This window comes from Hemibagrus wyckioides, linkage group LG01 (genome assembly GCF_019097595.1).
Source record: "Hemibagrus wyckioides isolate EC202008001 linkage group LG01, SWU_Hwy_1.0, whole genome shotgun sequence".
NCBI classification, from domain to species: Eukaryota; Metazoa; Chordata; class Actinopteri; order Siluriformes; family Bagridae; genus Hemibagrus; species Hemibagrus wyckioides.
Genome location: NC_080710.1, coordinates 3560852 through 3583279, shown reverse-complemented (window position 1 = coordinate 3583279; position 22428 = coordinate 3560852). Strand labels below are relative to the sequence as shown.

The following is a 22428-nucleotide window of genomic DNA, read 5'->3' as shown; positions in this document are numbered from 1 at the left end:
TCGTTCTCTGCGCTCAGTTCGATCAGCTTCTGCTGCGTTTCCAGATTGCGTCTCTTGGCCTTGTCCCTGCTTTTGCGCACGGCGATGTTATTCCTCTCGCGGCGCTGCCGGTATTCCGGACTCAACCTGTCCACCGATTTCTTGCTCTTATCCTTGAGCGTCCTGCGTGGAGAGCCGGAGGACGAGGGCGAGGACGAGGGCTCGGGCGTGCTCGGGGGCGTCGGCTGTCCCGTGTGGATGCTCACCGACGTCTGCGCGCACGTCTCGATCTGTGACGGCAGGGACGACGGCGCGTCGCTGTCGCTCCAGTCGGCTTCCTGCTTGATCGGGTAGTCCTTGGAGGCGCTGAACGCGGACAGGTGGTGGTAGAACTCCGACTTCTCCTGCTTCACGGCGCTGTTGAAGAGGTCGGCGAAGAGCTCGTCGTTGCACAGCTCGAAGTTGGGCGCAGACGTCATGGAGTCGACGTACGCGCTGAAGTCGATCGCGCTCTCGTCGTCGTACATGGCAGGCGCGTTGCTCAGCTCCACCACGCTGTTGCTGCTGCTGTTAGTGGTGGTGGTGGTGGTGGTGATCATGCTGATGTTGTCCTCGGGACATTTTCCGTCCCCTGTCAGCTTACTGTCGTAGAAGTTCGCAGGCTCCATCGCCCAGCTCATGTAGCATGGTGGAGAAACGCACTCAGAGTCCAGGCTGCACGGCTCGCACATGAACGCAGCTCTGCTCGTCTTCATGCAACAGTTCAGAAAACTTTTTACTGCAGCCACCTCGTGCTATAGGAACCAGGGTCTCGTGCGCTCTGAGATGGATGGATAGATGGATGGACGGTTCGCACACACTTTCACGGGGTTCTCATGCGTCTAAAAAGCAACCTGTGTGTGTGCCAAAGTTTATACACACTCCCAGCTGACGTCACGGCCTCACCACCCCCTTTGGGAAGCCAGTCGTTGCCGTTGCAAGTCACGTGCTCTGCCTGGGCTCTCATTTGCAGGCGAGAAGGGCGCGCGCACACCCACCACATTACTACGAGTCAACTTCGACCAAGTTTTGTTACACGCACAGTGAAAACACACACACACACACACACACAGAACTTTTACTGTAATTTTCCATGTCGTTGAGATCAGCCATACACCTTACTGTACTTTTATTGTCACATGGAGAGATAGTGTCTAGTTTCCAAACATAACCATTTTGACTTTAGGGCACATTTCCAGGTTTTGTCCTGGTCAGGTTTTGTCCTGGTCACTGGACACCATTTATACTTGTTATTTTTTATGTTTTTAAATATTCCTCCATCACTTTTAAATGTGTGTCAAGTACCTAAGGTGTATTTTGGGTTTGTAGTGAAGCGACACCGTACACACCTTTCTAGGTGGACTGCAGGTACGAAAAGGTGTACATTTAAAGCGTATCACTCCAGGAACAATGGACCAGGCCGTGCACTATGAGGAATAAGTAACCCAATGGTACCTATGGTACCTTTTACAATCTCAAGACTTGCATTTAAAGCTTTACTAAAAACTAACTAGGACTAACTAGTACTGTGCTTTCTCTGGGATGGCTGTACCTTCAACACCGTTCCTTTAACTTGCACGTTTCTTCCTTAAACTTGTATAAATGTACATAATAATACACAGTTTAGTTTACAAACCTTGTGCACATGCTACAGGTACAAGATAAGGGGGAAAACAAAGGGTACTCAAGTTAACCCTAGGCGAGTATCTGAAGCATTACACCGTTTGTGTCTTAAGTATTTGTCTTTTCTTAAAATGAAAAGTTGAATGAATGGAAATTGTGTACACATAAAGGTACTACCACTTCAGCGGATAGGAAAGGTACCCTTTAGTACTGTTTCAGAGAGCAGAAGAACGGCTTTTTGGCTAGAAATTCAAATCCAAAAGCACAGAATTAGTCGCATGAATGGACCGTATTCATTTTCTTTTGGTTTTTAGGAACACTTTAAAGGTAAATTGTTCACACAGGATATTTCTAGACTTAAGAAACCTATAGTAAAGGTACCAAAGGTGTATGAAAGGAAAAAAAGGTAGCTGATTTTCTTTAATTCTGTCAGTAGAATAAACAGAACATAGTGTTGTTGTTGGGGTTTTTCTGTCAGCTATGCGTTTGGCTCGAAATTCAAAGAAGGAAGAAAAAAAAAATGAGTTAATTTTGTGATTCATTGTGTTCTCATGCCGAGAACAAGCGGATCCTGGATGTTCTAATCAGAACATTTTTATTACACAGCGCTCCCGCTGTACGCCCCCTAGCGGACACACATGGAACTTCAGCCAACTTTCCCACTTAGTTTTGGACCATTTGGAGATTGGGGTTGGTGATTTCTTTTTGATTTTTCCACAAAATTGCTGTTTTATATACACCGCTTCTTCCTGAGACCTAAAGTATGTTTGTTTCTCTCTCTATCTAGGATCCTTTCCATTGATGGATGTATCTCAGCGCAGGCTGACGCCAGTCCAGGATTTTTTTTTTTTTTTTTTTTTTTTTTGGAAAATTGCTACATGACATCATCAAACTTTTAAATATTTATTACTGAATCACAAAATCAAAAACATTATCCCGTAAAAAAAACCCTCAACTAAGAGACCCTGTACTCTTTAAAAGTTCGCGAGGTTCTATAATTAATCCACAAACATTTTATTGTGCATGTCTCTATAATGTTCAAAATAAATCTGGATTTCTCCCTGAGTTAGACAACTGGGTTTTCTTTTTTTGTTTTTTTTTTGTTCCCCCGTCTAGCACAGAAATCTGCTTAAGATTACCCTTTTTTAAATTAATTAATTAATTAAAAAAAAATTTTAAGTCTGACACTGAGCTCCTTCCATAAATGTTCCATAAATAAACCTCCTTTTAATTTTAAAAAAGGGGCATAATAAATATAAATTAAATTACATGAAGCATCCAGCTCTGCGTAAACTGTTACTATAGAACAAATATATAACAAACTATCAGAGACGTGACGATGGAACGGTGTGAGACGTGAGCCTGTGTGAAGTCATGCTCATCCAAAGACACTGACAGTCGTGCAAGTCCGAATACCACAGAACACCTTTATTTATTTATTTATTTGTTTGTTTGTTTGTTTGTTTTTCTTTTTAACTTGCTGCCATGCAAAATGTAACAAACCAGTTCAACATGGTGGACAGAGTATTATTTAAAATGTGTACAAGAGTGTGGAATATATATATATATATATATTTTCTGCTGTGCCGAAACGGTGAACGTTTTAAAAACATTAAATTAAAATACTTGTATTTGTTTAGTGCATGAACGAATGAATGACTTCAAACATGTGCTTTAGTAATGTAATGAACACAGTGTTTTAACTCATTAGCATATTTTTTTTGTATTGAAGGTGTTTCAGTATGAATTTTTGGATTATACGCACGTCACGTTAAATAAAAATTAAAACGATATTTTTTTACATTTATTTTTATAGGCAAACCCCCTAGCAAGTTCACAAACGTAAAAATTTGTTAATTCCTCAAACCCAAGAAAATTTATTTAACGTGACGTGTATAGAATTTCAAATTTACAAAATTTCTATTGAAATGTTTCTAAAGATGAGTCAGCTTTTTTTCAACCGTATTTTGAATTGACATTGGTCAATTCACTTTCTTGGTGAATCGAGCTGCTCATTTCACTCATTTTTGTGAACCAGTGTAAAATGACCAAAAAAAAATGCTAATAATTTATCGCAATTCTTCAAGCGCTAACCCGATTAGCTAAGCTAAGGCAGTGTAGTCATTTGGGATTTTCAGGTGCGAATATACGAATTTATATATCGAAGTTACGTCAAGCTTAAAATCCGCTTCAAATGAAAAACCCGAAGAAGCGGCCGAGACTGAAAAGAAACAGAAAATCTCCAGCGACGTTGAGAGCGAAAATCTAGCCAGGCGAGTCAGTGCGAGGTGTGACGTACGCTATAAAAGATAGCAGCTTTGTTTGACCTGATTTTCCCGCCACTTTCTGAAGTACAGTACACAAAATGTTCGGCAAAACAATGTCCATGCGTCTTCATTTTATGGCACTGGTGGTGTTACGACGTATCTGCTCTGCATAATCTCTGAGTCAGTTCACAGTATTTTTCTAAAACACAATTTTTTTTTCTTTTAGATTTAAAAAAAAAACATTTATTTACAGAAGTGGTGTTAATGCTCAGTAGATTCAGCCCTCGTCCTTGTCAAGTCCTCGGTTCTTCAGTACTGTGTGATTCCTCTGCCTGTAAGAGAGACACTTTTAATCATTCTTGCTGGTGTTCACTTTGTGTGTGTGTGTGTGTGTGTGTGTGCGCACCATGTAAACTTCCTCCAGCAGGTGTTTTCTCGTCCATCCTCAGTTCTCTCTCCAGACGCCGCTCCAGCTCCTTCTCATAGCCTCCCTCTTCTTCCAGGTCCTCATTTAACACCCTGGTCCCAATAAACACCCAATACCAGAAAAGGTGTGTGTTACATACCAAGAGAAACAAAAAACAACAATCTGATCATTTTTTTCCTTATTCAAGATGCACAAACATTTCAGGAATTTGTCAGTGCAATTAAAATCTCAGACAATCGTACAATAACTAATGAACTTTTTGCGATTTTTGTTTTGTTTTGTTTGTTTTCTACGGTTTATGTTCAAGAGATCAATAAGTTACAAATGTCTTGCTGATTCTGACCCCTGCTGGTGAGACTGTGTTATTACATCCCTAAAGCCAAGCATTACACTCAGGGTTTAGTGAGATCCACCTTACAGAAATGTGGGCACATAATTGGACCTTAAGAATGTCTGTGCAACCAACCATGCAAGTCCATGAGGTGGAGCCAGATCTGATCCAGCACCTCCTACCCGGGCAGAGCTGGCCTAAGTTGAGCCAAAAGCCCATGAGGTGGAGCTGTGTGTTGTGTGGGCTTGTGGTTAGTACAAGAGGAGTTGGATCAGATCCAGCTCTACCCCCTTGACTTCTGCAGCATGGATCATTCGGTGTGAGTGTTTTAACACAGTTACCGTGACGTGTATCCATCAGCTTCGGCGTCAGTGTTACTGTCGCACTCGCTTCCAGCTTCTAGAAATGATATGGCATGAGAATGGCTTAGAAGTGCTTGAATTGTGACTTAGTACAAGAGCTAAATGAAAACAACCCTTGTTAAACAGTAATGCTTCACTGATGATTATTATTTTCCTATATCAGCATGCTGTTTCGTTGCTTACAATAAGGGACAGTTTACCCGAGTTAAGCTCTTTAACCAGTGATGACATGGTGCTGGTGATGGAGTCCGCAGCCACGAGCAGGTCGTTCCTCAAGTTTCGTCTTGAACCTAAACCGCCGGAAAACCAACAAACGGATTAGATACAGGAAATAACCTCATTCTGACTGTGACAATCAGTGATAATCGTATTTTTAGGTATAGATAACAGTACTCTGAGAAAAAGCTTGTATGACGTCTCCTCCTAGCCCCATGAGCGAGTCCTGAGGCGTCTGACTGGGTGTCGTGTTGCCGGAAGTTGACGGTACTGGCATGGGGATGGAGCTGCTGGCTGTGTGGCTTGGGGAAGAACGAGAGGAGCAGCCTGGACCTTGATTCTGACACAAAGTAATATAACTGTGTCAGACATGGAACATGATGTAAGAAAAAAAATGACGTTATTTTGGTGGTGGATTTATCTCAACACAGCAAAGACACTGACCTGACCTTAGCATGTTAGTTACTTTAGTAGAAACATTCATGCAGTCAGAAGTCACCCATCCAAAGATTGCTTTTCTGGGCTGATGCTGTTCTCAAGATTCAGTATATCGTGAGATGCTTTTCTGCTCACCACAATGGGTTATTTGAGTTAACGTTACCTTCTCTGTCGGCTCGAACCAGTCTGGCCATTCTCCTCTGACCTTTCTTATCAACTGGTGTTATCATTAACTGAAGGTCTTGCATGATTTTATGCATTGCACTGCTGCTACATGATTGGCTGATTGCATGTATAAGCTACTGTGCAGGTTTTTCCCTAATTGCTTCTAGGTATCATTTTATTATGTGTCTTTGGTGGTTTGGGAAAACTCCTCGGATGTCACTTTGGCTGAATTCTGGGAAAAATACTTGCACCATTAAAAGGCATAGAGTTTCACCATGTCTCGAGTTTCATACCCCATCACACTGGGTTCATAATTATGACACATTAGTGGGAATAGTCTGGAAATTTCTCACTACGAAGCAATAAAAACCATGCATTCAAACCCAGATGTGCTACTCATCCCTTAGACATTTCTCCACACTCACAGTCCAAATAGGTTTATAAATTTACTACCTGCTTCCGTTCTTCCTCCTGTAAATGAAACCATTATGTGTTTACTGTGATGGTGCATCAGGTCACACCAAATTATTCAAACTACAAATGTACCTTTCCTACATATACCTGGTTGGAAGATGAACTGGTTACTTATAAATCTGCATCATGTCTTGTCTACAGCAGTTGGTTGCATCAGCCTTTCTCATTGCATTTAATCAAATATCTCCTACCTTCAACAGTAACATGAGCTGTTCCAGCTGCACCATCAGCTCTCTTCGACTCTCTTGAAGAGCAGACATCCTGTCTTCCAGTTCTTCCTTCCTCTGCCTAATGGAACAGATGGAACAATGGAGACATTACTAAACTATGACTAATCACTGAAAACTCCAAATCTTTGGATATCCATTGGTTTCCTGGTTACTCCAACATCTCCTTGTCTGACACATCAAATCTAAGGGTAGCTCTGGACAACTGTCCCTCTCTCCTTATATCTAAAAATCTAAATCTAGATCTCCATATGAATAAAAATGTATAAATCTACAGATTGGTGACAAATTCTGGTCACCATCTCTCTCAAGTTCCACATTGGGTTCAGACTCCTCTGGCTACAGCAACATCTCCTGGTCTCAAACCACAAATCTAGGGGTAGCTCTAGACAACTATCTTTTTCTCCTCAAATCACTAACCGAACTCAGTCGTGTAGGTCAATTCCAAAGGTATTATATGGACAGAACAACCCCCAAGACTTCAAAGTGGTACATTCCACCGAATTGGCCCTTGTGCCTGTTACTGACAGGTTTCATTCCGTTAGATCTCTCAAACTGTCACAAGTCTTCATCCTTCTCATCCTTTCAGCAGCTTTTGATATGGTCGGTCACAAGACACTCCTGTCCATCTGCATTAGTTTTAGAATTTGCTGTAAAGCACAATAGTGGCCTGCTTCTTACCTGTAGGGACGGTCATGTCAGATGAGATAAGTGAAATCCTCATCCATGCCTACTCCATGCACTGTCCCACAAGTTTCAGTGCTTGGTCCGTGTAATCCCCTTACACCTGCCCTCTCAGTAACATCAGTCCTCATACTGGCTATATACCACTCTTATTCTGATGACACCCAAATCATCACCTCTTCTTTCCCCTTCTATCCTCTCATATTTCTGCTTGGATCTCAGCATGCCTGGCAGACATCTCATCATTGATGGTGGTTGAAAGTAAATCCCATATTTAAGACTGAGCTACTGATGGGTCCTGGAGATGCAACACCATGTCAAGATCCACCATTGTGGTCTGCCTGGATAACTGTCAGATCATACCATATATCACTACATACAATCTTGGGGTAGTCTTGGACAGACGGCTATCCTAATCTCCTCATATCACTAACCCGAACTGGTTGTGTTGGTATCTCCATCAGGAGGACCTGTCCATTTTCATTCACAGGGAACTTTACCACCTTGAGAATGGATTACAGAAACTCGCCTCTGGAAAATTTGCCCCCTCCCCATACCCTTCGAGTGGCATCTGACTCCGACAACTGATCTTAAATGCTGCTAAAAGTCTGGACTGAAAGTTCAACATCACCCTATTGCTACCTTCTTGTAGCAATAGGGTGATGTTGAACTTTCAGTCCAGTACATTACCAACACTCCCTACATGGAGAGTGATGCAGCAGAACTTTAGTCCTTTAGTCTGTCCAGCACTTTCTGTTCAAGACTCAGACTTAAATAGCTGAGGAGATACAAGATGGCCAGTCTGAAGGACTAAAGCATTATGGGATCGCTCTCTTTAGCTTGAGGTGAAGTAATGGCTAGCAAGAAGCAAGACACCACAGGTGACCACAATGTTTTTGTGTGTGTGAATTTTTATACCTAAGAAGACGTAGCTCAGTGAGCAGTGTAGGGTTTTGCTGGCTTTTGTCAGCTAGAGGCTGAGATGCTTCATCATGCTGCTGTCGTAACCGCTGAATCTCCTGCAAGATTTCCCTGTGAACAGCAGTAGAGTAAGTGACCTGCGTCACTAATACACACTAAATTAATATGTCCTTTTTTTTTATTACTTGTTTTTGCTTTCTAGTTCAGCGATGAGTTGCCTCTGTTGTTTGTTCGTGTCCAGAGAGAGAGACAGGTCAGTCGGCACTCTGGCTGGCTGCAACATATTTAGATTCAGATGATAATTTATTGTCAAGTTGTCTCAACAACTGCTGCAAAAATGAAAAGCCGTGATTGGCCATCTTACCACTGACGCTCTGTCGGCAGCCAATCGGGAAGCATAGCGGGCAATGAGGTAGTGCTCATCATCCTGGTTATTAGTCCTGCTTTCCAGCAAACTAATCAATACAAGAAGGCAATTTCAAACCATATCCAGGTTAGTTAGCTGTAGTCAACTATAAGCTGGTTAGGATGAACACAGCACATGGAGATTATTTATTTATGCTAATGCTTAAAAGAAACAGTGTGTAATCTTTGATATTGTTTATTTGACTTTTATGGAAAGAGTCTCCAATATCAGCACTCTTTAAAAGCTGGAACTTTACATTTTTTCAACAGAAGTTCCAAGAAAAGTTTATGCTTTCCCAGTTTCTCAGTAACATAATTAAATATGATTATATTTTGTATCTGAATTGAACTCTTCATGTGCTGTTAAATTCCTTACATGATTTAAGCATTAGTTTGTTAGTTAAGGTTAAGAGATACGAATAGACAATCTAGCAATCTATTTTTTTTGGTAAGTAACACAAAGCAAGGAGGAATTAATTGAGTTAGCTAATATCATTAGGCCAAATTATATATACATATATATAGCCTCCAAAAAATAAACACTGGCTGTTAGAGCAAGCTGCAAATCTCACCAGTGGCCAAAATGGTCCCCGGGTCATTTTTAGCTCCATTCTCTAAAAATATTAGACTAAGATGGTGCAAGAAACCGTCGCTGCAGTTCCAGCCATGTGCTAATCACACTAACCAGGTGCGGTTGTTTTGGAGGAGGTTCACATATAACCCAATGAGAACATGTTCATCTGCGAGTCTGTCCGCAATATCAAGGCTGTACTGAACCCTGAAAAACACATATTAGTCATATGGTATATTCTCTGCCTGTCTCTTCTAATAAACAGGAAGGAAAAAATACTTTCCTGCACCTTTTATTCAGATGAAAAATGTTATAGCCCTTAGAGGAAAGATAACTAAGCTGTTGGGATGTAAAGAAAACACACTTGCTTACCCTTTCCCTTTCAGTAGGTCTGGAGTATCCCTGGTCAGGAGCTTTCTCGGTTTATTGTCCTCATTCCCAGCTCTGGAAGCGAAAGAGGTGAACCATCAGCCACTCGTTCAATATGTTCTAGTGGGTTGGTTTCACATATACTGTTTATAGTCTGTAGTTTTTGTTTTTTTCACAATTCCCAGAGATAAAGTTAGCGCAAAATTAAAGCAGAAGCATCTATTAAGCTCTTTCCCCTTCTGTGAATTTTTCGCATTCTTTTACATTTGGTTTAACTAAAAAAAAAGCAGCAAAGTGTAGTCTTCTGCACAAGTGTCTCCCGTGTCACTATAGCACAAGGTCAGCAATTGATAAGCCAACATCTAATCCTTAAATATTGGCACCATTTGTGGTTTGTAGATATGAGCATCTTCAATCTTCTGTACGTTTGAGGATGAGGTCATAATAATACAAAGCAGCATTCCTAATAATCCTGCTCCTTACATCCCATTACACTGCACTTGAGTGTTTTTTATTGCTCTACAGACCCTAATAAAATGACTCGTGATTTGGTTGATGCCTGCAAAAAATGACGTCTTAGCAAGTGGAATGACCTTGAATATGGTCAAATTCATCTGGTATTTCTGATTATAAGATTATAATAAACCAAACAAAAGATTGTTCAATCTATTTCCTGCCATTTCAAGCTGGAAATAATCTTGTTCCATGTTAGAAAAGAAGCTTGAATTGAGTGAGACATAGGATTAGTAATCTTATATTGGGTTTATTGTTATGTATGTGTGTATATATATATATATATATAATAGGAACTACTACTACTATTAAGGTGACCTTATTTTGGCAGTGTAGCAGTATAATGGTGTGTGTTCAATGCTGCACTCACACTCTGATGGGCTTGTTGGTCGAGGGCATGGTGTGGGACAGGGTGTACTCATTAACACTGTTCACTGGCCTTGGAGGCCTGAAGCAGAGACACAAGTTAGATAAAAAAAAAAAACACACAAAAAAGGACACAATGATGATAGAGAACTCGAGTGAGTGATGTGTCGAGCTTCTACGTTATGGTTATTTTTTTTACACCATCTAAGCATAGATGATAAATGGAGTATTTGAACAACATGGTTGACTTACCAAGTGTCACTATTTTTGGCAGCAAAAAAAAGGGGAAAAAAAATCTGTTAAGAGCAGTGCTTTCCCTAGAAATGGATCAGTGTTTACGTATTCCTCTTATAACACACCAAGTCAACAACTCCTCATACTTTTTATCCGTTTATATTTACATTTAATGTTAAGCAGTACTCATGTTAAAGTGTCAGAAAGTGTAGCTATTGAGTGTTCCAAAAACCTGACACTGGAGACTCCTTCAAGAAAACCACATTAATAACTTGTTTGAACAAGCGCATTAAAATCAACCTGTGGTTTGATACTGCTCTAGAAAACATATCAATGCCTTCTGTCCAATCAGAATCCAGAATTCAACAGCACTGTGGCTGCACAGATCATCATTGGGGTACGTTATGACATCATTACTGCATATAAAGACACCACAGGATTGACTTACACCACATGAGCAAGGTTTAGAGGCTTCTCAGGAACGTCAGAGAACATGGGATGGAGTGACTCCCGGTTTGAGGCACAGCTCAGAGACTTGCTGATGGCATTTGATAACTTCTTAGCAGGAGATTTCTGGAGGGGGGGGGAGGTTTAATGTTAGGCACTTTGTTTTATCCCCTAAAATTCTTTGCTTTGTGGTTGAACCAATGGTGTGCCTTACCCACGATGTGTATTCCTTCATCTGGTGCTGGTTGCTATGGGAGCCGGAGGCATGTCCCTTCCAGAAGCACTCCTGACAGAGCTGGTAATTATGGCATTGTTGGCAACGATAGCGGAATCCCATCATGCTTTGGCTGTGGCAGTAGGAGCACTCAACTGGGTGGAAGACTACAGGCGAAAGGAAAACAAACCAAGCCACCTTTGAGCATACCAAATGTTCTGTTCCCTCGTTTCCAGTGGACTCATGCCATCTTGATTATGTTGTGAGAGATAAGCATAAGCTTTTAAGTACATTTAATACGGACAAAAGTTCTACAATGTGACAAAACGCTCCAAATATTTCTATCAGTATTCAGAAGATGTCTTTCCAATCTAGTCTGCTCGAGACTCTGGTTCCTGACAGGAGTAGAACCCTTCATTTTTCTAGCCCTACCATGGTCAAGGTTGTGCATTCGGAGATGCTTCTTGTTTCCTGCACCAAACACTTAATCCCATCGGACGCCATCCAACCCCCACACCACAGTCAAAGTCTCTGAGATCACATCATTTTCCTTCATTCCAGTGTGTGGTGTCAACACTGATTGAAGATCTTGTTTGATTTTGTGCATTAATGACTGCTTGGTTATTTGTAGAAACATGCATTGGTGCTGCCTCTAAAGTGGCCAGGTTCTTTGGCCTGAGAAGATGATTAAAAAAAACAACTCACCGTTCTCCACATTAGCAAGCCGATGCATAAGTGGCAACCATACAAGACACTGTGGCGGAGGATCGGACATGAAGGTGTCCAGGAACGTGTTCAGAGAAACCTGTTTCTGTGGTAAATCAGACAAATTACAAGCGGTCAATGAAGTTTTCTTCAAGAATCTTCAAGATTTCCAGTTGGAACTGCAGAGTTATCTACAATTCCACGACTATAATGAATCTGTTGCGTATCAGTAGTACCTACTTGTTGTGCAAAGCAAGTCCTTGCGGTCTGCTCGGTGTAGCTAAAAGACGGTCCTTCAAAAACGGCAACGGGTAGCTTGAGCACCTCCTTCAAGAACTGGTCGAACTGGGAATAAATCATCACGCCTGTGGGGTCGGCTATCTGAGAAAAAATATCTGTGCAAGAATGATAGAAAAATAAGTAAAGGCTTGCAAGTGGAATCCTCAAAACTGCTGCACAAAAAAAATGTCCAAGTGACCAGACACCGTTGGCCAAAAAAAACAGCCATTGGTGACTAGATACTGGAAAAGTTCAAGGTCCTGTTTAATCACTGAAGCTTGCTTTGTGTGACCTTGTTAAATCATGATAAAAAGACACATTAGGCTCTTTAGCTCAAGTTTCATCAATCAGAATTACTCGATTACCTCATTAATCAGGGGTATAATTCAAGGTGGAGCTTACATCTTAATTTGTCCATAATCTTCCCTCCGCATAACGTAGCAAGCGCCATCTTCACGACAAACACCGAGATCTTGCCAAGACCTTCCCTACAAGAAAAAAGGTGAAAAGGTGGGGAGATGAAAGGTAAATCAAGGGAGAATGGGAAAAGATAAACCATTAAAGATAGTTAATACTATAAAAGAAAAATGAAAAGTCGCTCTTCGAGAGGAACCAGTGCTGATTGGTTCGGAAAAGATGTTCATGTGAAACATTACCCATGTAACCAGAGGCAGCTGTTTACTGTATATGTTTACTTGCTTTGTATGCTTAAAAGAAATCATCAGGACACAATTGTCACTGATACAACTTGGTCTAGAAAGAAACCAGCCTCAGCTTTGCTTTTTCAGAGCCTTCTACCAATGTTATGTATAAGCCAACATAGAAACTTACATATTTTTACCTGAAACAGAGGGAGGGATTAGCCTTGCTAGCCAATTTATACCAGGCAACCCTGCTTGTGTTCAACCGTGATAGGAAATCTATTCACGCAAAAGAGACTCACGGGTCGTATGCCGCCAGCAGGAAGTTGAGCAGAAGCAACACGGACTGCTCCATGTTGATCTGGTGTGTAGTGGGCATCCGCTTGTTCAGCTGGAAGAAGATGGTGGACAGTATTGCTTCGAGTCGTGCGACTGAGAACTCTGTGTTGAGGTCCAAGGTGTTAAGGCCATTCTCCCGGAAGGCTTCGATAATGTTCCAGATGTCTACTAAGTGCACTGCAAGCAGAGGGTGGAGAAGGTAAGGATGATAATGGCCGGTAGGACTGTGACAAACAGGCCAAACACAACAGGATTTGAGACCAGTGTCAAGCCAGTGAGAGTTTTAACTGTGTTCGGTTTAATTCTACTACATGTCCCACTGATGGATATCTGTGCTGCTGGGGACATCTTGAACACCCAGAAACAGACATGTGGACACCTTAAGGACACCAAAATATTCAATTCAATTCAATGTTATTTGTATAGCGCTTTTAACAATGAAAATTGTCTCACAGCTTTACAGAACATAAGAAACAAAAAACATAGTGTAAAAAGTCCTAGATGTTAGACAAAAATAGACCTGGGGACACTTAAAGACACCAAAATAGACCTGGAGACGTTTTAAGGACACCAAAACAGACCTGGGGACACTTTGTCACCAAAATAGACCTGGGGACACCTTAAGGACACCAAAATAGACATGGGGACAGCTTAAGGACACCAAAATAGACATGGGGACAGCTTAAGGACACCAAAAATAGAATTGGGAACATTTTAATGACACCAAAACAGACCTGGGGACATCTTAAGGACACCAAAATAGACCTGGGGACACTTTAAGGTCACCAAAATAGACCTGGGGACATCTTAAGGACACCAAAAATAGAATTGGGAACATTTTAATGACACCAAAACAGACCTGGGACATCTTAAGGACACCAAAATAGACCTAGGGACACATTAATGACACAAAAATAGAATTAGGGACATTTTAATGACATCAAAATAGACCTGGGGACACTTTAAGGACACCAAAATAAGCTTGGGGACAGCTTGAGCACCCAAAAACAGACCTGGGAACAACTTCATTGCAAGTAGCCTCAGTTATCAAGCTGTTAAACAGAAATGATGCTTAACCTTTTTTTTTTTTTAATTCATATAAGAAACTGATGTAGCTATAAATAACTTTCAACACTATTGCAAATGATATAAGGCAACAATCTTGCTTATGTCCCATTCACACGCTGCTTCGTACTGCTTTCTTTAACAGGTTAACAAAACAAACTAGCCACTGTATGTCCGCTCACCAGACGCACCGACGATCCCTGCCGTTTCCTTCTAAACTGTGTATTTCTTAAAAATGTCTGAGGTGAGACTTTGTATATGACAGGATAAGATAAGAAACATGGTTTTAAGGTTCAATAAGCGTTTTTTGGCATCAAACAGTAAATGGGGAACTGAAGAAAAGTCGGACCACGTTCTGTAGAAATGGTCCGAGGAATTGTTGAAGCAAATCTTTTGGGAGTTTGTAGGTTTAGAACAGGAACTAACCTGTATTTTGTAGACGGTTCACGACATTAAATGTAACATATATTAAAAAATAAAAAAATGTGGGCAGTGGTGGTTCAGGTGGATAAGTGGTTAAGGCTCTGGGTTGTTGAGGTTCAAGCCCCAGCATCACCAAGCTCCACTGTTGGGCAATTGAGCAACCCTCTCTGCTCCAGGGACACTGTTTCATAGCTGCCCCTGAGCTCTGACCCCAAGTTCCTCAGCTGGGATACGTGAAGAAAAGATTTCCACTGTGCTCTATTGTATGTGTGACGATAATAAAGGCTTCTTGCCCTCAATTTACTCACGATTGCACCTCTTCTGAATGAATCTGAGCTTGCATGCAGTTCTGTAGGTGGAAAGTCTGATGGAATCCAACTGTAGAGCTCCTGAAAAGAGAAGAAGGATCTGAATTTCAAAAAAATCTGCACGACTGTTGATCTGGTGACGTTTTCAATTCATGAAAGGACACTCCAGAGTCTTCATAACAGGTCAGAGCCTAACCTTTTTTTTTTTGGTTTTTAATGTTTATGCTTTTCCAGCTTCTTGCTACAAGCTACAGTTTTTGTCTTAGAGCCAAAACTGCTTTGGAGAATACTCTGCAATAAAGTGAGCAATCTGTTTCATGTAACTATAAATGGATAAAAACAGTGCGTCACTTACGCATCTCAGCAAACAGTTGTCTTCTGTCTGCCATGGCGCTGCTGCTACGCTCAGCTTCCTCGATCATTCTGGAACAAACGACAAAGAAGAGAGAAACTTTACGCTATTCATGATCACTCTCATGTTTCCCATCAAGCTTAAAATGTACTCCCAGTAATCCCAGTGGCTGTTGGTGTGTATTTTGGGTATCAGTAATAGTCAGCTATATGTTTTTTTGTATACCTCTGCGATAATGTGGTTAATGCATGCAAGCACTTCAGAAAGTACAGTCTGTGTCGCTGCAAAAGCGGGACAAAGAAGAGTGTGAGCACAATAGTGAAGAGCCATGGCTGACTGCACACAGCTAACCCTGTCATCCTGATCATGTGATACATCGCTACAGCAACAGGGAATCCAATCAACCATGTCCCAAAAGGAAGGTGAAACCAGAGAGCGCACCACAGCACTGGGAGAACAGTGAGGGATGGTGTATGTTGGAAGAATTAAGGCTGATGCTAACTCGTGTGATATTTACGCTAGTCTGAACAATCATGCACACTGAGATCGCAGTAGGATGAAGAATAATTATCTCTCAGTATCCTGCACATGACTCTATTGCATGACTCAATCGTGTATCATCATATCAGTTTTTATTTTAAAATCATCTCATTTCAAGGTTACCTCACTACATTTGACAGGAAATGCGGGACAAAGTCCGCATTTTCTATCCCTGATTTTTATTTTAAAGGGTCTATAGGCGAGTGATTGTATTGAGGCAATTGATGGCTGATTTAAATTAAGAACCTTTCCCATTTTAAATAATTTTGGACTCTTGTAGGATTCTGGGGTGAGCCTAGGACAGTTTTTGTGAGTCTAGCAGCAGGTACAGTAGGTACAAATTTACATTATGCAAATGAGGAGAAGTTTGAGACTTTAGAGAAGTGGTTCTCATAGTGGGGGACCACCCGTGGATCTGTAAAAACTGACCATGTCTTAAAATACCAGTTGCTGGAATCACAACTTGCATTATCGAAGATGTTATATTTAGGGGTCCAAGCACCAAACTCAACTCAGACCTAATATATTCTATTGCTGGGAATTTTAAATAATGCTTATGATACAAGTCCATAATAAGAGGTAAGGGATATATTTTAGAGTGAAAAAAAGGGCTACAAAAACTTTAAGAAGCACTGCTTTAGGGTATCCATGTGGAACCAACTATGGCAGCAGAAGGTGAGTCACAAGTAGAGCATCAGGATGAATCAGGCATCTTGAACTTCAGCCAGCAAGCTAAACATAGCCTGGACGTAAAGCTTGCAGAGCCGGGTGCCAAAGCCTGAAATAACACAACCATAAAACAACTGTAGGAGAAATGTACCCAGTTAGAGTTCCTCCAAAATAAACTGATCTTCTAAGAACTGGAAAAAATGCAATACGGTTATTTTTGGAGTTTCCAAATTTATTGAAGAAAAACATCTGTTTCTTTTCCGTGTTGTTGGTAGCGTTATCGTTTACTATGGTCAGTTCTTTCTTTGTGAGGTATGTCAGCATCGTGGGTTTAAATTATGCAGTCATGACTGGCACTGGAGACTCCCTCCATTTTTCTATGAAACTCCTGAAACACGGCTAAATCCTGACAATCTGGTACTGTACTGCATGATTAGGTTCAGAGAATGTCCTGCCCTTGATCCTGGAAAACACACAGACACCCGCCAACAGCTGATACGAACTGCATGTTGAAGAAAAATACTGAGTAAAATGTCACTGAGTATCTAAACCAGATGTTCTAGAAATAAGCATGAATATGTAACGGTGCTTTTCATGTGAAGGATGAAGACATACCCGCCAGAGAGCACCATGGTCCGTCTCTATCTCTCTCTGTCTCTCTCTTTCTCTCTCTCTCTCTCTCGCGCGCTCGTATTTACAAAGTTGTGTTGCCTGTACCGTTGCTCCTGCCGTAGACGTCCCTCTCGCTTTCTCAACAGGCCCGAGCACCACAACAAAAGCAGTGCAGTGAAGCGAGAGCAGCCGGCTGAAATTAGAAACTGTCAGGCTCCAGCCTGCGCTGCCTCTATCTTTAACTTCAAATGAGCGAGCCTCACATTCCTGCTCGGCTCAGACGGCTGCCTTAGCTCCGCTTGCACTTGCTGGGTCTCCTTCTGGCGCCTTTTTGCCTCTTACAGGCACTGCGTATGAACGTAATTAAAAGGAAGACAATACAGAGCGGCGGCTGAGGAGAGATCGAACGCGAAACCTACGCTGGTACATTCGAGAATCTCTTAACTGTGGCTCTAAAAGTAGTTCCAGCTGCAAGTTCGGATTAATCTGCTCGTTCTACTACCTTACTCCTCATGTAGCTCCTTCAGGCTCTTGTATTGCAGACATTGCACACGCACACGAATGTGTGTAATCGATAATAAGGTGATGTTTCCAATATAACATTTATATAGTGTTACAGAGGTGAAGCTGTAAGTGTCGATCGCTGATGTAGCACAGGAACCGATTTGTATAATGGACATTATAATGATTATTTCAAGACATGTAAAGAAGAAAAACCATGTCAAAACAGTTGACGTCCAATAATAGAACACTTAGCATATAATGACATCTTGGCACAACTTGATGTCCAAAAGTATTGGAACAGCAAGGTCCATTCTTTTGGTTTTTGTTTTGTGTTGTTTCTCCATTCTGGCTCCTCCTCAGGAGGTGAAATGCCACTCAGTTGATTTTAAGTCTGGCGACTGACTTATAGACTGCCGGTCTAAAACCTTCCACTGTTTTCTCCTGATGAAGTCCTTTGTTGTTTTGGATCATTGTTTTGCTGCACGATGAAGTTCCTGCCAATGAGGTCGGACGCCTTTCTCTGTAAATTGGCAGAAAAAACATTTCTGCAAACTTCTGAATTTGTTCTGCTGCGATGAACACGAGTTCCATCATCAATAAAGATTAGTGAGTCCGTTCCAGAAGCAGCCATGCAAGCCCAAACCATGACTCTGCTTCCACCTTGGCTGATAGATGAGCTGGTATGTTTTGGATCATGAGCAGATCCTTTCTTCCTTGATAATTTGGCCTTTCTGTCACTTTGGTAAAGGTTAATCTTGCTTCTGTTCTTCTTTATGATTTACAATCTGGCCTTCTCGTATGTACTGACTGTTATTTTTTGGGTTTTACTTCTCAGCTTTCACAATGTTTCTGTCATCAGCTGCTACTGTTTTCCTTGGCAGACCAGTTCTGGTTGTTAGTACACCAGTGGTTTCTTTGTATTTCAGAACATTCCAGATTTCCTGTATCGGCTGTTCCCATGTTTGTGCGATGACTCCGATTGATTTTTCTTGTTTTCTCTACTTCAAATTGTTCTGCTTTTATCTCAAAGACAGCTCTCTGGTCTTCATGGTGGTTTAGCCTTTACAACAATAAACACAGTCTCCACAAATTAAACCTAGGACTTAATCCAAGAGTAGATAATCGGAGCTATTAATTGTTTAGAGAATCAATCTAACAGGACATTCACATGTTCCAATATTTCCAATATTTTGAATATGTCATGTTTTAAATAGTTCAATAGACCTAGATGTAAATATCAGGAAATGATAGCTTAGATTCTGAACTATCATCGATCCCAAATGACTTTAGTGTATAGCAAAAACAATATAATTGACCTTGTTGTTCCGATACTTTCAGAGAGGACCGTAAGTTGTCATGATGCCAGTCGTCAAAGCATTTTTGGAGTAGACTGATGTCATGACATACGTTGTCATAATATCCAAAGTCACATGACTTGACAAATTTATGTCATGCCATTAAATGTCACATGACGTACAGCACACTAATGACATATCCTGCCATAACACCATGTAGAGCATACCTGTCATGTCAGGCTGTTATCACGTGACATAGTGCAGCCGTAGCATAGTTTGACATCGTGGATGACACAGAGCACACTTTTGTCATGACGTAAGCTGTCATAGCATGACAAAATAACATGACATCAGCTGTTACGACAACTTATGACAGGTGACATAACAGCTATAGGTCTATCAGGCTACTTCCTGTTCTTGGCGTCTTTTCTTTTTCTTTTAGTTTACATGTTTAAACATAACCTATATAGAATCCTACGTGTCCTAATGTCGTCGTACCGTACAGATTTTTCCCTCACAAATAGAGGAGACAGCACTCATCTCTCTACACAGCACCTGGATTTATTTATCATGGCTGCTATGGAAATGTGCCGCTGTCTTCCCGTAAAAAAGAAAGCTGTTAGATTCTTGTGAAGTTCCACTAAATAACAGCTCTGTAACTCACACCACTTTCAGCACTCAGTGTTATGACACGGAACATTAATTTTGATGCGAAACATTCCCGTGTCAGCGCAGAACTCGGTAAAAATGGACATCCCGGTCATTCCTGACACGTTTACAGCTGTTTTTCAACAACAGCCAAGTCTTCCCATGTGAACACTCATCGAAGAGGACTCTGAAAAGCCCTCATTATTTATTTTCCTTTTCTTTCTTTTACATAAGTGTATAAGATGTGCTGAGGATTAAGCTGGATTTAGAATGTGTGAATTCAGCATTCTGTTAAGATTAGGACTGTGTGAGGTGAAGCGTGAAAAATATGTCAGCTGGATTCTGTACAGGGTAACATGTTCTCTGTGTCAGACTTTATGATGAAGATCCCCTAACGATAGACCTGTGATTAAAGAAGATGACGATGATCTAGTGTAGTTTGTGACGTGGATCGGCGCCGAACCGAACTTGTGCAGAAAACGAGCTTGCATAAAACACACTTCTAAACATACTCCAGGACAAGCTTAAATGCTACAAATGCTCATTTCTCTGCATTACGATGCTTTGTTTTGTTTTCTGCCATGTTTCACACCTCCACCATGGACTCACACTGCTATAGAACAGCACTGACTCAGGTTCTTTGCTAGCAGCCAGAAGGGTGGGGGTAAAAATTCCAGGACTGCCAGAGATCAGTGTTGGCTGGGGTTACTTCATGGGTGCCAAAAATTGTTGGAACACTTTGTGTTTGCGTAGAGCTGTGTGATTAAAACTATTTCAATCTGTTTTATTTTTTAAAGCAACCACAACTGTTTCTGTTCCATGCTAGAAGATCTGGTATCAAAATATCCCTTTTTCTTTTTGGCAAGAAATCATTTAGAGATGCTAACACGCTAACAAAATAATCCTCGCAGACCAAAAAAATAGGCTAATTTTTTAACGAAACGTAACAAAAGCAATTTTTTGGTTTTTCGGACCAATCAGTTCCTAGCCCCTCCCACTTCCTCCTATTGGCTCCCAAAAGCAAAACATGCAAAGTCACAGGTGAAAACTGAAAGTTATCACAGCTAGAATTAAATGCACATTTTATCCTTGCCTTTTATTTCCTTTTCCCTCTGAATGCTGTTATGAGAAAGCAGAAATGTGTAGGGTTGGGCTTTATTGTTGCCATAGCAACAGGTCAAACATTGTAAGAGAAACTATAAATATTGGCACCCCATTATAATACTGTTATACTGCACCGTAGTTGCAAGAAATTAAGCATTACTTTAAAAAACAGTGTCAGACAATTGGAATTATTTAATTAATTAAGTCACAGCTTAATTCGCCCTGTTAGAAAGTGAGCTACCACATTCGAATCTTATTATTTTAGTATTATCCAAAATAAAGTTGGAATTAAATGTTCCCAACAATCAAAGACTCAATTAGCTGACTTTACAAAAACTATTCCATTAAAAAAAATATTAAATAAAAAAATATATTAAATAAAGAATTTAAAAATATATTAAATAAAAAAATATAATTAATTATATAATTAAATAATTTAAAAAAATGTTACATAAAAAATACATTTTAAATAATTTTTTTTAAATGTATTCTAAGGCTTCTTTATTGGACAGATTCCAAACCTTGGTCCTAGAGAGCCCCACATTAGAGGTTTCTTCCTGCTCTAAAACAGCTGATTCAACTAATCAGTTAATTAACAGCCTTTCTTGATTTTTCTTGAAGTTGGGTGTGTTGGAGTGTGATGAACACTAAAATAAGCAGCAGTGGGGGTTCTCCAGGAGCAGGGTTGGAAACCTGTGGCCTATAGAATAGTCTTGTGCCATCACTCCCATGATTCATGTAAACAATTTGCATTTTAATCGAAGTGTTAGTTGAATGGAATCACAATAATTTCAATTTAAAATGTATATTTATATATGTAGATTACATGAGGGGGAAAACCGTGCAGACAGTGTGCATGAAAAAATACTACTAAATAATAATAATAATAATAATAATAATAATAATAAGCATATGCATATTACACCCATTAGGTTTCCAGAAGCAATGTTGCGCTCTTTTTCCATCTAAAAACCCCGCATTATTTTTCATCAGTCCTCTGAAATTGCATTGCTATGTCCATGCATTTCTGTAAACAAAACAAAACAAACAAAAAAGCAACGACTTCATTCAGATATTTTGTTTAGTGCATCCATAGCGCGAGCCGGAATTGCACTTGCTACTCACCAGCGCGAGACATACATCAGCGCGAGGCACGTTTGTAGCTAATAAAAGGAAATAATCTCTCGGTTTCTCAAAGCCGAGCTGTGAAACATCGCCATGGTGTGAACCTGGAACCGCTGTCTTTCTCTGTACGCGCTTTCTTTCCCGTCTATAGCGCCGTCTCTCCCGATTACGTCATGCGAAAGCTCTCTATGAGGAATCAACGGGCACGGACAAGTCATTTTACTGATCCGATTCTTCTACGGAGTCGAGCAGTCGGTGTCGACTCGTTTGATTCACGCAGTTCAGTGAAGGCGTTTTTATTGTTTTATTTATTTGACAGCAGCTCAAACATTTAGTTCGTTTTCTATTATTTATTTGTTTGCTTGTTTATGTTAGCTAGCTATAGAAAGTATATTTTTCTCAATCTATTTATGCATTCATTTATTTATATTCTAATAAATAATAATCTATCTATCTATCTATCTATCTATCTATCTATCTATCTATCTATCTATCTATCTATCTATTCATTCATTCATTCATGCGTTATCAGGTCTATCTATCTATC

General features: G+C 40.6%; 3 protein-coding genes across 10 annotated transcripts in view; 1 reads left to right on the top strand and 2 right to left on the bottom strand.

The window, feature by feature from the left end:
• Positions 1-876, bottom strand: part of cebpd (CCAAT enhancer binding protein delta) — a 1041-nt gene extending 165 nt beyond the window's left edge. The window contains exon 1 of the mRNA XM_058393318.1: positions 1-876. This exon is cut by the window's left edge and continues 165 nt beyond it. Coding sequence (XP_058249301.1) covers positions 1-734 — 734 coding nt within the window. The 5' untranslated portion in view covers positions 735-876.
• Positions 1-2910, top strand: part of spidr (scaffold protein involved in DNA repair) — a 34277-nt gene extending 31367 nt beyond the window's left edge. Inside the window, exons 21-22 of the transcript XR_009204766.1 lie at positions 2248-2331; positions 2429-2910. The gene's annotated coding sequence lies outside the window, so the exon portion shown is untranslated. The remainder of the gene's footprint in view (positions 1-2247; positions 2332-2428) is intronic.
• A 138-nt stretch (positions 2911-3048) lies between these two features.
• dtna (dystrobrevin, alpha) lies at positions 3049-22108 on the bottom strand. 8 transcript variants are annotated; one of them, XM_058393121.1, is made up of 22 exons: positions 21882-22108; positions 15388-15455; positions 15033-15113; positions 13200-13413; positions 12659-12744; positions 12218-12372; positions 11978-12083; positions 11273-11439; positions 11060-11184; positions 10382-10459; positions 9502-9573; positions 9244-9336; positions 8518-8608; positions 8339-8427; positions 8151-8264; positions 6513-6609; positions 6301-6318; positions 5422-5584; positions 5229-5318; positions 5008-5065; positions 4315-4427; positions 3049-4223 (listed from the first exon to the last, which is right to left on the bottom strand). In XM_058393121.1, exons 2-22 carry the CDS (start codon positions 15452-15454, stop codon positions 4186-4188), a joined length of 2115 nt encoding a protein of 704 aa, XP_058249104.1. In that variant the 5' UTR covers position 15455; positions 21882-22108; the 3' UTR covers positions 3049-4185. The 8 variants fall into 8 exon arrangements, with proteins under 8 accessions (XP_058249104.1, XP_058249035.1, XP_058248620.1 ...); XM_058393052.1 differs by lacking the exon at positions 21882-22108 and adding an exon at positions 17209-17520; XM_058392637.1 differs by lacking the exon at positions 21882-22108 and adding an exon at positions 15610-15654.
• Between the last annotated feature and the right edge of the window lie 320 nt (positions 22109-22428).

Bases quoted from the DNA above. Each gene is read 5' to 3' on its own strand.
- dtna (XM_058393052.1), bottom strand. The intron at 13,414-15,032 runs GTGAGTAAATTG...CTCTGCTTGCAG, and splicing joins CATTCAGAAGAGGTGCAATC to TGCACTTAGTAGACATCTGG. The intron at 8,609-9,243 runs GTTAGTGTGATT...TGTATTGATTAG, and splicing joins CTCCAAAACAACCGCACCTG to TTTGCTGGAAAGCAGGACTA.